This window comes from Lynx canadensis, chromosome E1 (assembly GCF_007474595.2).
Source record: "Lynx canadensis isolate LIC74 chromosome E1, mLynCan4.pri.v2, whole genome shotgun sequence".
Taxonomy (NCBI): domain Eukaryota; kingdom Metazoa; phylum Chordata; class Mammalia; order Carnivora; family Felidae; genus Lynx; species Lynx canadensis.
The window spans coordinates 17,923,131-17,936,689 of record NC_044316.2 but is presented as its reverse complement, the minus strand read 5'-3'; the positions used below and the strand labels follow the sequence as shown (position 1 = coordinate 17,936,689).

Genomic DNA, 13,559 nt, shown 5'->3' with positions numbered 1-13,559 from the left:
TTCCTGCTTTTTTTTTCCCCCAATGCCTATTTTTGTAAATAAGGTTTTATTGGAACATGGCCACATTTGCTCATGTACGTATTGTCTGTAGTTGCTTTCACATAACAAGTGGCATGGCCTACAAAGCCTAAAATATTTATTGTCTGGCCACTTACACAAGTTCGCCAACCCCTGCTCTAGGATCAGTAGGCACTCGACAAGTGAGAAATGTTAACTCTGTCATTACATGGGCCCTTTACTTCCACAATCAAATGTATGTGAAACACATCTTGAAAATAGCCTGACCCTAATATGTCCAGCTCTTTCCTTTTTTAACTGTTACGCTTCTGGAAACACATGATCTAGTCACACAAACTCCAGATCTTGCTTCCAGCCCTCCCCGCACATCGGTCTACCTTGCGCATTTGGGAACAGATGAATCTTCCTAAAACATCATCCCTATCTGCCTTGTTCAAGATCTCCCACTGTCTCTCTCTATGGCCCTGACATCAAACCTAATGGGCTTTTAGCTTTCTAGACTCAGTAACCTGACCCTTCCTCCCCAAATCAAACTTAGCTCCACTCCTACCTGACAGCCAGAGCTGGGACTAGGGTGAGGTGAGTGAGACACTCCCCAAGGTGCAAAAAGAAAGTGTTTGCTGGGTACTAAGAATTCAGCCATCGGGATAGATAATACCTTAAATGCAGTATCTTTTTGAAAAAATCAAAATCACAGGGAGCCTGGGTGGCTCGGTCGGTGAAGCGTCCAACTTTGGCGCAGGTCATGATCTCACGGTTCATGAGTTCGGGCTCTGTGCTGACAGCTCAGAGCCCGGAGCCTCCTTCGGATTCTGTGTCTCCCTCCCTCTCTGCCCTGCCCCTGCTTGTGCTCTCCTCTGAGTCTCTCTCTCTCTCTCTCTCTCTCTCTCTCTCAAAATAAACCTTAAAAAATTAAATAAATCAAAATCAGTGCAAAAAGATCTATGAACAACAAAATAGCCACATTTTAGACCAAGCCTTTGTGAATTGGCCTCCACCTGCTCTGCGCCTCCTCCCAAGTTCACAGGTTCTTGGACCTGAAAAGGAGGTAATCACTCCAAACAGGTGGCTGGATGCCTTCTGCCTCAGGGAAACCTACAGATCTCAAGAGATCACTCTGAATCTCTCCCCCCACCTCCCCCCCCCCTCCTCCGCAGCCTCCTTGCTACACCTCTGGCACCAATAGAATCTTAGTTGGTTTTTTTTTTTTTTTAAGTTTATTTATTTTGAGAGAGACAGAGACAGCACGTGAGCAGGGGAGGGGCAGGGAAAGAGAGGAAAGACACAGAATCCAAAGCAGGCTCCGCCCTGTCAGCACAGAGCCCAACGCGGGGCTCCAACTCACAAAACTGAGCTCATCACCTGAGGTGAAACCGAATCGGCTGCTTAACCAACTGAGCCACCCAGGCGCCCCAGAATCTTCTGTTAAGGGACGTTTTGGTTTTGAGGTGTGAAGCCATCAGCTGACTCTACAGCCACAATAGCTTTCCAGGTCTCATCATTTTCCGTTAGCAGGTGACAATCTCCATGCGGCAGGACGCTTTCATATCTCGTCCCCTCAACAAGGACTCCAGCTCTGCGTCAGTAAAAGGAAGATATGGAACCCACAGCCTAGCAGCAAAGGTGCGCGGAGACATGCGCTCAGATCAACACTGGTGCGAAAGGAACAAACGTGTCACCGAGAGTGGTACAGGCAGGCTCAGAGCCGGCAGCGGTGACACCAAATAGAGGCCAGCAGGGAGAAGGCCTTTGGCCCTTCAAATGCCGGGCTGGGGGAAGTGTGGGTGCATTTTAAGTAGATGGGATAGTGAACCGAGAGCGGAGAACTCTACAGTTGCCGCCGGAAGGAAAGCAGCGGGGTCCCTTCCTCGGAGCGCCTCTCCCGCTAGAATTCCACTCCCACCACCACGGGGGCGCTGCTGGGCTAACGGTGTTTGTCTCATCACAATACGAGTGATTTTCAGAAGGTGCTGACCACTGCCACTGCTCACTCAGAAAGACAGGGTGACAGCTCAAGACCCCCCCCCCCCTCTTTTTTCTTTTTCTTTTTTCTTAAGCCACTCTTTGACTTACTCTTTGCTTTGGGTGAGGGAATCCGCTGATCGACGGCCGTGTCCTCCCTCCCCCAGACCAATCTGCCTCCTACCACTTCTCTGACCTCCCTTTAGAGCGGCAGTGCCCCCCACTGAAGGAATTTCAAATAGAAGACAGCAGCTGCACGGAGATTTTTTTTTTTTTTTTTTTTTTTTTTTTTTTTGGACCGAAGAGCCCTGCAGGGAAAGTGCTTGGCCTTGAAAGTCTTTATCTACAGATAACAAACTTGGCTGGGCGAGAGGTTTTCTGAGAAACACTCACATGAGCAGCTGTACGCTTACCACGTTCCCGGGGAAATCCCAGCCGGGGGGAGGGAGGGGGGGTGGCGCCCACACACTCTCCACTGCCCCCCCAGCAAGCAGTTCTAATCGGAGGGGAGTACAGCCTAAGTGGGCCGCCTTGTCCTGGAAGCCACCTTTGGGGGCGGGGCAGAGCACACCTTGCCAGGCCCCTCCGGAGTAACGCGTGGAGTGCTCCACCTGCGCAACAGACCCTGGGCTGCCAGGACTTTGTGTTCTGGCAGCCTTCAAGCCACCCCACAAGGAACCTTCACCTCCCTCCCCTGCTATGCTCCCCTTCCAGCAGGCTCTTGACTGTCCTCCATAGTAAACACCCCCTCCTGTCCGGAGCCCAGACCCCTCCTCCCAGACCCCCTCCTCCCAGACCCCTCAGCCTTCACCGCCTGCCGGAACTGACACCTGACTCCCCGCTCTCCAAGGTCTCGGCTTCCCCACAGCCCTCCCCCGTGTTGGCAGTTCGTTTTTTTTTCACACACCAGCCTCCCTGCTCCCCAAGGCCACAACCTCCGCTCTCTGAGGTTTGAGCCATGCCTTGGCCCATGCCCACCTCCTCCTGGGTGCTCTCCTGACTCTACCTTGGCAACAGTCTCCCCAGCCTTCTCACCCCCATCCCAGGTGGTCTTCACCGTCCATCCATCCAGCACCTTGGGCTCTCTGTCCCTTGACTCCATCTCCAAACACCTTCCCCTCCTCTCCATTTCGGCCCACACCTCCCCCTGCACAGAACCTCTTCCCAACACCAGGAATTTGGACATCGTGCCCCCCTGTCATAATTTCCCAACCTTCTGGCCTCTTCATCCGGTGACTCCCCCCTGCCAGCACTGCCTCCTCGGCCTCACGTTCATTCCTTCTCCGCCTTCTCCCAGGCTGCCAGCCCCTCTGGCCCACGGGGCTTCCTCCCCATCCAGCTTGAAACGCATGTTCCGCCTCTTCAATCCACCCTTCTCATCCAACGTCTCAAAATCACCAGTGTGTTTCTTTTAACTCTTTTTGAAGTTTATTTGGTGGGGGAGGGGAGAGAGAGAATCCCAGCGGGGCTCTGTGCGCTCTCAGCACACAGCCCCAATGCGGGGCTCGATCTCACAAACCATGAGATCGTGACCTGAGCCGAGATCAAGAGTCAGTGGCTTCACCGACTGAGCCACTCCTCACCGATGTCTTTCCGAACCTCGGCCCTAGAGGAGTCAAGAGCCTTTTTTCTTTTTTATTAGAGAGAGAGAGAGAGAGAGAGAGAGAGAGAATGCTCATAAGCAGGGGAGAGGGGCAAAAGTAGAGAAAAAAACAATTTTTTTTTTTTTTTGAGAAACAGAGAAAATCTCAAGCAGGCTCCACGATCAGCACAGAGCCTGACACAGGGCTCAATCCCATGACTCTGGGATCAGGACCTGAGCAGAAATCAAGAGTCAGACGCTCAACAGCCTGAACCACCCAGGCACCCTCAACAGCCTTTCTGCTGAGGAGACCCCACCCTGGAGAAAAGCACGCAGCCTCGGAGATTGGGCCTCCACATCGTTGGCCACCCACCTCAGCTGGGCCCTCTACACTGCCACCAATCTCTCTGTTCTAGTGCCAAGGGGCCCGTCCTGGGGAGCACAGAGCTCCTCTGACTTAACCCTAACCCTTCCATTCTCTCCAGCTCCTCAGGGGCCGTGAGCCACATTTCCTGCTCTCTTCCCTCCTGCAAGGACAACCTTCCTCCCTCACCCAGAAACCTCAAACAGCATCTAAGTAAGTGAAAAGCGTTCTAGTCAATCTGAGAAATACGTAGGCCATCTCTGGAGCTCATCTCCCTCCAGCCACTGCCCCCTCTCTCTCCTCTCCTTCCTAACCGGAGGTCTACACTCCCTGCCTCCCTTCCCCACCTCCTTACTCCCTGTCCTGCTGTCATGTGCCCCCTGCCTCCACCACACCTGTGCTCTCTCACAGGGCCACCGCAGGGGCCATTCAGTGTTGCTCTGACCCAGCTGACCCTCCTCCCCACCATGTTTGGGACATCACCCTCCTGTTGTGCACCTGTATCTCAGCCCCCTCCTCACCCCCCCCCCAGGATGGAGCACCCTTAAGACAGGCCCTTTGCTCTCAACACCGACCGCCAATTAAACGCGGATGCCCCACTATCTACGTATCCAGACAGGTTCATCCAACTGCCCCCGAGACTCCTCCACTCAGACTGTGGAGACTGCTCAGTGTCACAGCAGAACCCGATTACCTTCTCTTCAGCTCACTTCTGTGTCCCAGTCGGTGGGACATTCAGTGAATGGCTGGGCCCAGCGGGCAGTTAAAGATCAATATTTACAGAACCAGGGGCGCCTGGGTGGCTTAGGCAGTTAATGGCGGACTTTGGCTCAGGTCACGATCTCGCTGTTGGTGAGCTCGGGGAGTGCGAGCCCCGCATCCGGCTCTGCCCTGACAGTGTGGAGCCTGCTTTGAATTCTCTCTGTCCCACTTATGATCGCGCGCGCTCTCTCTCTTTCTCTCCAAGTAAATAAGTGAATTAAAAAATATATATTTGCAGAATGAATAAATCCTCCCTCATTCATCACAGCCAATCCCTGCCCCAGCCAAGACCCGCCCATCCTCTTGCTATATCCCTGTGCTTCTTGCTTAATTGAAGTTGGCTCTCCCCTAGGCAGCCTTCGGAAGGCTTCCAGGCCCCTCAGGTTCGGCGGGGCTGGGACCTTGCGGGTGTTCCCACGGCCCGTGAACGTCGCACCACCGCGCGGATCACAACGCGCTATGGGGCCGGCCCTGGTCTGCGGCAGCTGGGCTGCATTAGGGGCTCCACTTCCACCAGCGCCCGTGGCCCAGCACACAGGAGCCGCTCAGTAAGGTTTACTCCTTTGCACTGAATGAATGGAGTACTGGGTGAAAGGGACCACAGCGCGCCACGCAGTCTGCAGCCAGGCCCGGCGGGCGTCAGCCCCCCGCTCCCAGTTCAGTCTGCACGCCGCAAGCCGGAGAGCCGTCCCACGCGGCGAGCGAGGAACCCCGCCCCATTCCACGCGGCGCCCCCAACGGCCAATGGAAATGGTCTGGGGTGGCACCGCCTCTACACGCTATACTTGTACGAGCCAATGGGCGTGCCCTGCGGCGAGCGCCGCTCCCGCCGGGGCTTTGCAGCCAGCCAATGGGAGTGGCCGACGTAGCCCTCTCGGGGGCCGGGCGGTGGTCAGGGAGCGGAGTCCTGGGACGCGGCGCGGGTCGGGCCCACTTCCCACGTCGGCTTTCCGGGCTCGTGTGGCATCCGCTCCTCACCGGCGCAACCAACCGATGATGGGGGCTCTGGGTGTCCGGCGCGGTCTGGAGTGGCTACTGGGCCTCTACTTCCTCTCCCATGTCCCCATCACTCTGCTCTTGGACCTGCAGGTGGTGTTGCCGCGCGAACTCTACCCCGTCGAGGTGAGGGCGACGGTCGGTCCCGACGGCCGGTCGCTGAATTTGGGGCCCCTCCGCGCATTGCGATCGTTCCCCGGCGTCCCCAAGACCTCCCCTCCCCCGCTCGCCGCCCAGCCAGGGTTCTGCTCCCCTTTCCCCCCCTCCCTCCCTTCTTAGGTCCTGCCCGTGCCCCACCCTCTCCTCACCCTTCATCTCGACGTCTTGCTTGGGGTTTTCGATGGTCCGGACCGTTATCCCAAGCTGCTTGGAGCAGACACTTTGGTCCTTTTAAAGACAGTTCTTCCCTGGGTATGCGTAAGGCTCTCAACACCCTACCTCTGGTCACTTGTATTTGAGGGAAGTAGCCTGGATGAACCAGTGTCTCAATCACGTGTTGGATTTGTGTGTTCTTTGAAAGAGCTTTAAAATAACGTCTAATCCCAAAGCAATAGTGCAAATAGCATTAGACCCATAACACAGGGCATTCACGGATCGTCATTGCTTCGGTCTTAGGATCCATCGACTTCGAAAGCTCGTAAGTAAATTAACGACACCTTTTCAAATCAGCCCTTTTAATTAGGTTCGAGTAAGAATGATCACCTGACTAGAAATAGAGGCGAGAAGCCCCATTTCCTCGTTGTTAATGAGTATTCTTTACCCCAAAGTTTGCTTTAATGCTTTTCGTTTCTTCAGAGCCACCGTTTTATTTTACCTGGTCCTTTCACCTCTGGACCCTGTAACCTTCTCCCGGGGAGCTCCTGTCCTCAGTTCTGTGCTTCTCCACATCGTGTGCAGAACTGTGGGCAAGACTGACTTGTCTACCTGTTTCCCTTTAGGTGCTTTTTCTCTGCAGAGTGGGGGTGGGGGGCGGGTGCTTCACCTGAGGTCCCTGAACTCATGGGGTATACCATGGGGTATGCAAAACTGTGTGGGCCTTGTGGTTTCTGGGAGGAGAGTCACAAGCTCACACATACAGGGTATATTAGTTTCCCGTTGCTGCTGTAACAAATTACCAGAAACACGATGGCTTTAAACATTTGTTCTCTTACAGTTTTGGAGGTCAGAAGATGAAAATGAATCTCGCAGGCCTAGGGGAATCTTTGAAGGTCCTAGGGGAGAATCTGTTCCTTGCCTCTTCCAGTCTGGTGGCTGCCAGTGTTCCTTGGCTTGTGGCCCTATCACTTCAGTCTCTGCTTCTGTCATCATTTGGCCGCCTTCTCTTCTGTAATCCAGTCTCCCTCTGCCCCACTTTTATACAGACACTTGTGGTTACGTTTAGAGCCGACCAGGTAGTCAGCATAACCTCCCGTCTCAAGACTCAAAACCCTTACCTTAATCACATCTGCAAAGTCTCTTTGGCCCTATAAGGTTATGTTCAGAGCTTCCAGAGATTAGGAACTTTGGGGACTGTTACTCGGCCTGCCACACAGACCCAGCAGGTAGCACCCGCTTTCTCAGCAGGTCGCCACCGCTCTGCACCAGCCATTAGTTGCCTTGAAGAAAGGAGCCTTGTCTGTGGTTTTCAGAGTCTGTGTGGCCAACAAAACTCAGGCAGCTGCCTGCTTAGTGTTTGGCGTGATGAGTCCCTTTAATACTGGGCACTTACCTTAGTTACTCCAGGTTACTCCGGACTTAACAGCTGGTGCTTTCTTGATCTCTTCTGAATATGCCGTTCCCACAGGTTCTTGCTTACCACCCCCAAATACAGTTCAAATGTGTCCAGCATCATAAAGACCCCATTTCAGCTTATCTCTTTGATTTGGTAAAGTTTTCTCGGTTTTAATGTTGACTTATTGTAAAAGGTCAAGGGCCATTGCCAGTGGGACCTGGCCAGAAATTGTGTATGTCTGTGTCTTTCTATCGGATGCTGTTTGAAGGTGTTGGCGACACGGGGGGGATCCTATTTTGGAAGGGCTGTTGTCTCTCTTCACTCTTGTTGCTTTGGAGTTGAGATTGATGGTTTTGTTGCTTGGTTATGGGGAAAATAATAATAAAAGCCTTGAGGGATTCTCAGATTCTCTTTGAAAAAATGCCCAATCTTCACATCTGTTGTGTTTTTCTTCCCTAAATAGAAGGAATTTCCTCCTAGAACTAAAATGCTTGTGGCGATCCCATAATGGTTGGGGCTGATCTTCCTTGGTTTGAACCAGTCAATACTTGGAAAAATCTTACTCTGAAACAAAAAGAATTTAGTTTGGATTGGAACATGGAGAGGATGGGAAAGGCATTGTGCAGTATCGTTTGCAGCTGGTAGCATTGGTTCTGTTTAAGGTGAGCGTCTAGGTGTGAAATCGGCCTGTGCTCATCCTAAGGTAGAAAAGTGCGGGATTGTTCAGTGGCAATTCCTGGTTTAGAAATTCTGGTGCCAGGGGTGCCTGGGAGGCTCAGTCAGTTAAGCAACCGGCTCTTGGTTTCGGCTCAGGTCATGATCTCACGGTTCGTGAGTTCAAGCCCTTCAATCCCAAGCAGGGATACTCTGATTCTCTATCTCTCCCCCTCCCCGCCTTCCCGCTCACGAGCCCGCACACGCACGCTCTCTCTCAAATAAACTTTATCAAAGAAATAAACTTAAAAAATGGATTGTGGCCTTAAAAAGGTAAAATAATCTATTTTAAAAAATCCCTGTTTATAGGCCAGGTCAGTAGTTTAATGGACACCAATGGTAAGTGGAGTCCAATGTGTCAGGTGTAGGGGTGTCTGGGTGGCTCAGTCGGTTAAGTGTCCGACTTCGGCTCGGGTCATGATCTCCCGGTTCCTGAGTTCAAGCCCCGCGTTGGGCTCTGTGCTGACAGCTTGGAGCCTGGAGTCTGCTTTGGATTCTGTCTCCCTCTCTCTCTGCCCCTCCCCTGCTCACACTCTGTCTCTCTCAAAAATAAATAAAAATTAAAAACAAAAAATGTGAGTCAGGTAATAAACCATTTTGGGGGACTTACCTAATAAGAGTAGTTCTTAAGGACCAGTTGCATGCTGCGCTCTTAATAGGATTAAACTTGAATTTCTCCACATACGTGTTAAGTTCAACTAAGTAATTGTAAGATTTACTCTGTGCTTGCCATTGTTCTAAAGACCGTGTACATTAACTCATTTAATCTTCCCATTAGTGAAGGAAGTGCTATAATTGGGAAGCAAGTTCAGTGAGATTTAAGTGCTTTGCCCAAAGCCCGCACCCGGAGCCCTTCACTCTACCAGGGGCCTGCGGTTTGCTTTCCCTCAGCCCTTAGTCCAGGTCCTTTCCGGCAGCATGCGGCTCGCAGGCGACTGTGGGCGGGCGCTAGGATCCTAATTGATGACCTACAAGAGCTGGCTGAGTTTTGCTGATCTCATCCTGGATTTATGAAATAGACTGTATACAAATGGAACAGAAAATGAAATCAAACCAGGATGCCTTTTAAATTTCTACGGTAAATCTTGACAGCAGGTCATTCCCTCCAATATTTTTTTTAAAATTTTTTTTTAACGTTTATTTATTTTTGAGACAGAGAGAGACAGAGCATGAACGGGGGAGGGTCAGAGAGAGGGAGACACAGAATCCGAAACAGGCTCCAGGCCCCGAGCTGTCAGCACAGAGCCCGATGCGGGGCTCGAACTCACGGACCGCGAGATCATGACCTGAGCCGAAGTCGGCCGCCCAACCGACTGAGCCACCCAGGCGCCCCCCCCCCAATATTTTTAAAGAATATCTGGAGAGCAAAAAAAGGATCTCCAAAAACATTTGACTCAAGTTGCTTGTTCCACAGACGAGGAAATAGAGCCCAGGAGAGGTGCAGTGACTTAACCTTTTATGAATTTTTTTCTGCCACCTTACCGTCCTGAAGAGTGCCTAGAAGGAAGCTAAGGGTATTGCTGTGAGTTTCAACTTCAGATCAAGTACAAATTAGACATCACCCGGTCGATAAGCTGGTAATCTAGCCAGAGCCTTTCTGAAATTAATATCATGCTAACAGAATGTTTGTTTCTGGATATTTGCTTAAAGCTCAGCTTCAGCGGTGAGGCCTTGGTTTCACAATGGTGAGCCTTTATCTTTTGACTAAAAATTAACAGGAAAAATACTGCAGTGGAAAAAAATGGCTTTTCCACTGCAAGCTAAATCCTTACATTGGAAGTTCCCTTTATTTGCTGTAACTTGATATTATATATATATTTTTAGCTTTGGAGACAGGTGTGGCAGGACAGCGCCATCTCCAGGATGTAAACTGTGACAGACCTTTTGTAGTCCCATGTGATGCGGGGGGAACCCTACGCTTTGGGCCCTTAAAGGCACAGAATGGGCAACCTCCAACCTTTCTGCTTCCTTCCTCTGCTGGTAGCCATGGGTCTGCATCTTTTTTTTTTTTTCTTTTTTTTTTTTTTTTTAGAGAGAGGAAGCACACGCGAGCACATGAGTCGGGGAGGGGGCAGAGGGAGAGAGAGAATCTTAAGCAGGCTCCATGCTCAGCTGGGAGCTGGCGTGGGACTCAGTCCCACAACTCTGGGATCATGACCTGAGTGAAAAATCAAGAGGTGGTCACTCAACCGACTGAGCCACCCAGGCGCCCCTAGATCTGCATCTTTTGATTTAACAGTGTAATCAGAGGAGGGTGGGCCCCAAGCTAGAACCGGGACTGCTAACCCTCAAGCTTTGACAGCCTAGAAGCTCTACAGTTTGTTGTTTGGGCAGTTTGTTCTCCAGATGTCCTGTGGGTCTCCTAAAAGAGAACTCTTCAGAACTACAGTAGTTAAGAATGGAGGAACTTGAGATTTAGGGATTCAGTTGTCTGAAAGTGCATCTTAAAGAGGTTAAACTTCTCTCCCTTCCGTTCCGCGCGCCCCCCCCCCCGAAAAAGACAAAGAAACTCAATTCATTTCTGTATTTGAGGCAGTCTGGCCCTCGGAGCTTGATGTGCAGCTGCTGTTAAAGGACAAATGTTAGGGTGGTTTTCACAGCCGTTGGCTGACATGCAGGGCTAGTGTTACCCGGAGTCACGAACGGGTAGCAGAGGGGCTGGAAGAGCTGAGGAAGGCTTGCAGGAGGGAACATTCGAGTCAGAGCTAGGGAGTCTTTAGGAAGGGGCCATCTAGGCTGCCTCGGGGCTGGGCAGTGAGGGACTCTTCGGGGGTTGGAGCGGCCAGCCTGTCCTGCCAGGTGGCTGTGTTCAATGTGCTCGTTCTCTCTCCTCAGTTGAGAAACCTGCTGAAGTGGTATACCAAGGAGTTCAGAGACCCTCTGCTACAGGAACCCCCAGCGTGGTTTAAGTCCTTCCTGTTTTGCGAGCTCGTGTTGCAGCTGCCTTTCTTCCCATAGCAGCCTATGCCTTCTTCAAAGGTTGGTAACTGGGGGGAAAATCCCATTTGTCCCCTGATACCCAGTCCCGGAAATCTTTGGGGGAAGTATCTCAGAGGAGTGATCCCTGTAGTCTGAGGGTCACCTAGGGTGGGGTGGGAATGGCCAGATCTTGTAAAGGGACATCAGTGTGGCTCAGGTGGATGCCTGTGTGGGTAGCTGAGCCGAAGGACTGTCACCTGGAGATCTGTCTACACCTGAGGCTGCTTCAAGATCGAACTTGTTCCTTTTTATCGCCTTTTTTTTTTTACCCCTGCAGAATTTATCATTAGCTTTTATTTTCTGATTTGGGGAGCACCATACTGGCTTTTCAGCGGTAGCATCAGGCTAATCCCTGAAGGGCTTAACTTCTCATTTATTCTTACAGTGTTCCCGTGTGACCTAACGCTTTTAGAAAGACGGGGGCCATACTAATGTACATGATAACTAAGCTCATACAACCAGTTTCCCACTGGAGCTCCCAAATCCATCTCAGCAGAATCTGTTGATCTTCTCACCTGTATATACTTTTTAACAGATGCTGTGGGCAGGCCCTTCCCCCTGCCTTTTAGGCCAGACTGGCATAGATCGTAATGGCCGTTTTACTGCCCTAGAGTTTCTTTTTCTTGCTTTTTTTTTTAAATTTTTTGTTTTTGAGAGAGAGAGAGAGAGCGCGCGCGCGCATAAGTGGGGGTGGGGCAGAGAGAGAGTGGGATAGAGCATCCAGAGTGGGCTCGGTGTTGACAGCAGAGAGGGCTCAGACTCGTGAACCCCGAGATCATGACCTGAGCTGAAGTCCGACACTTAACCGACTGAGCCACCCAGGCGCCCCACTAGAGTTTTTCTGAATTAAATTCCAACCCCCACCCTTGGCGCTTTAGCAGCCGGTGGGCTAGAGCCCCAGCTTTGTGCATTAGGAGATACTAGAACACATCGGGTTTTCCATTTGTTTGTACTTGGAAAGGAGGTAGATTCAGTGGAAAGGGAGCAAGCGTGGAGACTGGCGTGGGCGCCCCTGGAGTCGTGGACATACCTAACGCTTACCTCTTTCTCTTCCCCCAACTTCAGGAGGCTGCCGGTGGATCCGCACCCCTGCAATCATCTACTCCGTTCACACCATGACAACTTTAATTCCAATTCTCTCCACGTTGCTATTTGAGGATTTCTCCAAAGCCAGCGGTTTCAAAGGACAAGGACCTAAGACTTTCCACGAACGACTAACCCTCGTATCTGTCTACGCCCCCTACTTTCTCATCCCTCTTATGCTTCTGCTTTTCATGTTGCGGAGCCCCTACTACAAGTATGAGGAGAAAAGAAAGAAGAAATGAGAGAAATGACCACTGGCCCGGCGGGAGATGCCCACAGGGCAGTTTCCTGTTGGACCCGGTATGCAGAAAACTGCTCAGAACCCATGTTTTTCGGTAGCGTTCGAACCACACCAGCAACACACAAGAGCAAGACACTGGCAGGAGCCCCATCAGACCCTCCCCTTCTGAGAACACTGGCACCAACGGACCAATCACCCGAGGACGGACAGGGGGGTGTGGGCTGGGTTATAGGGAGGTGGAGCCAAATCCCTCACTGTGTGCCCAAGTTCCGCCGGGAGCAGGACCAGACCAGAAACTGGATAAACTTCTGAGACACGTGGCCTGCTTGGCATGTTCACGAGTCACTTGACCCACAACGTACAGGTGACTAAACCCTCGATTCATGACTCTCTACAGCGTGTCATTAACCAGCAAAATGAAGAGTGGGATGTTTCAGGCCATTTTTAAGTTTAAAACTGTGACTTTAATATTCATTGAAAATGATATCCTGGTTTTTTTTGCCTCCCCCTCTGGTGGGGGGAAAGGTCCTGTAAGAGGTTTAGACTTGGGTTTTGCTCAACGGTTAGCTCTGGCCTGACTTTCAGAAATGGGTTACGCTGGAAGGTGTTTTCTTTCTGTCTTAAACAGGTCATCCCAGAAAAGATTTTAAGTCTCCTTAAAGACCTTAGTCTTCTGTTTTTACAGACCACCTGACATAAGTCCCGCTCTGAGTCTAGTGTCTCAAACCTGTTCTGGAAGTGTGCTTCCGGGGGGATAACGTCACCTCCCTGATAGTTTCATCGTCATTCCTGGCTTGTTCTCTAAGTAGAGGGGCAGCTGGGCCTGACGTGTCCGTTGTGTAAATACAGGAGCTCTCCGTTGGTGTTCCTTAGTTTTCTCTAAATACGTACTCAAGGCCAACTCAAAACCAAAAACTCAGTGAATGCATGGAAAATGGTAACTGGTCCTTCCTCTTTTTATCTGTTTCGCTCACAAGTCATAATGGTCTGATTGATGGGGTACCATCTGACACCTGTGTCCGGTCCCAATAAAGGTAGCTGCCGACGACTGTCTGCTTCGTTTCGTGGCCTGGGGGCTAGAGCGTCCGGGGTTCCCTTACAAGGTGTTCCATGTACACTTCAAGGGCAACAGGAAAAGAGGCAGATC

At 51.3% G+C, this 13,559-nt stretch overlaps 1 protein-coding gene across 1 annotated transcript; it reads left to right on the top strand.

Annotated features, from left to right (window-relative positions):
• The first annotated feature begins 5,599 nt into the window (after positions 1 to 5,599).
• On the top strand, positions 5,600 to 13,461 carry TMEM97 (transmembrane protein 97). Its single transcript, XM_030295638.1, is given in 4 exon segments — positions 5,600 to 5,810; positions 10,945 to 11,062; positions 11,065 to 11,088; positions 12,154 to 13,461. Coding segments are annotated over 4 exon segments (531 nt in total). The 5' UTR covers positions 5,600 to 5,681; the 3' UTR covers positions 12,414 to 13,461.
• The last annotated feature ends 98 nt before the right edge of the window (positions 13,462 to 13,559 follow it).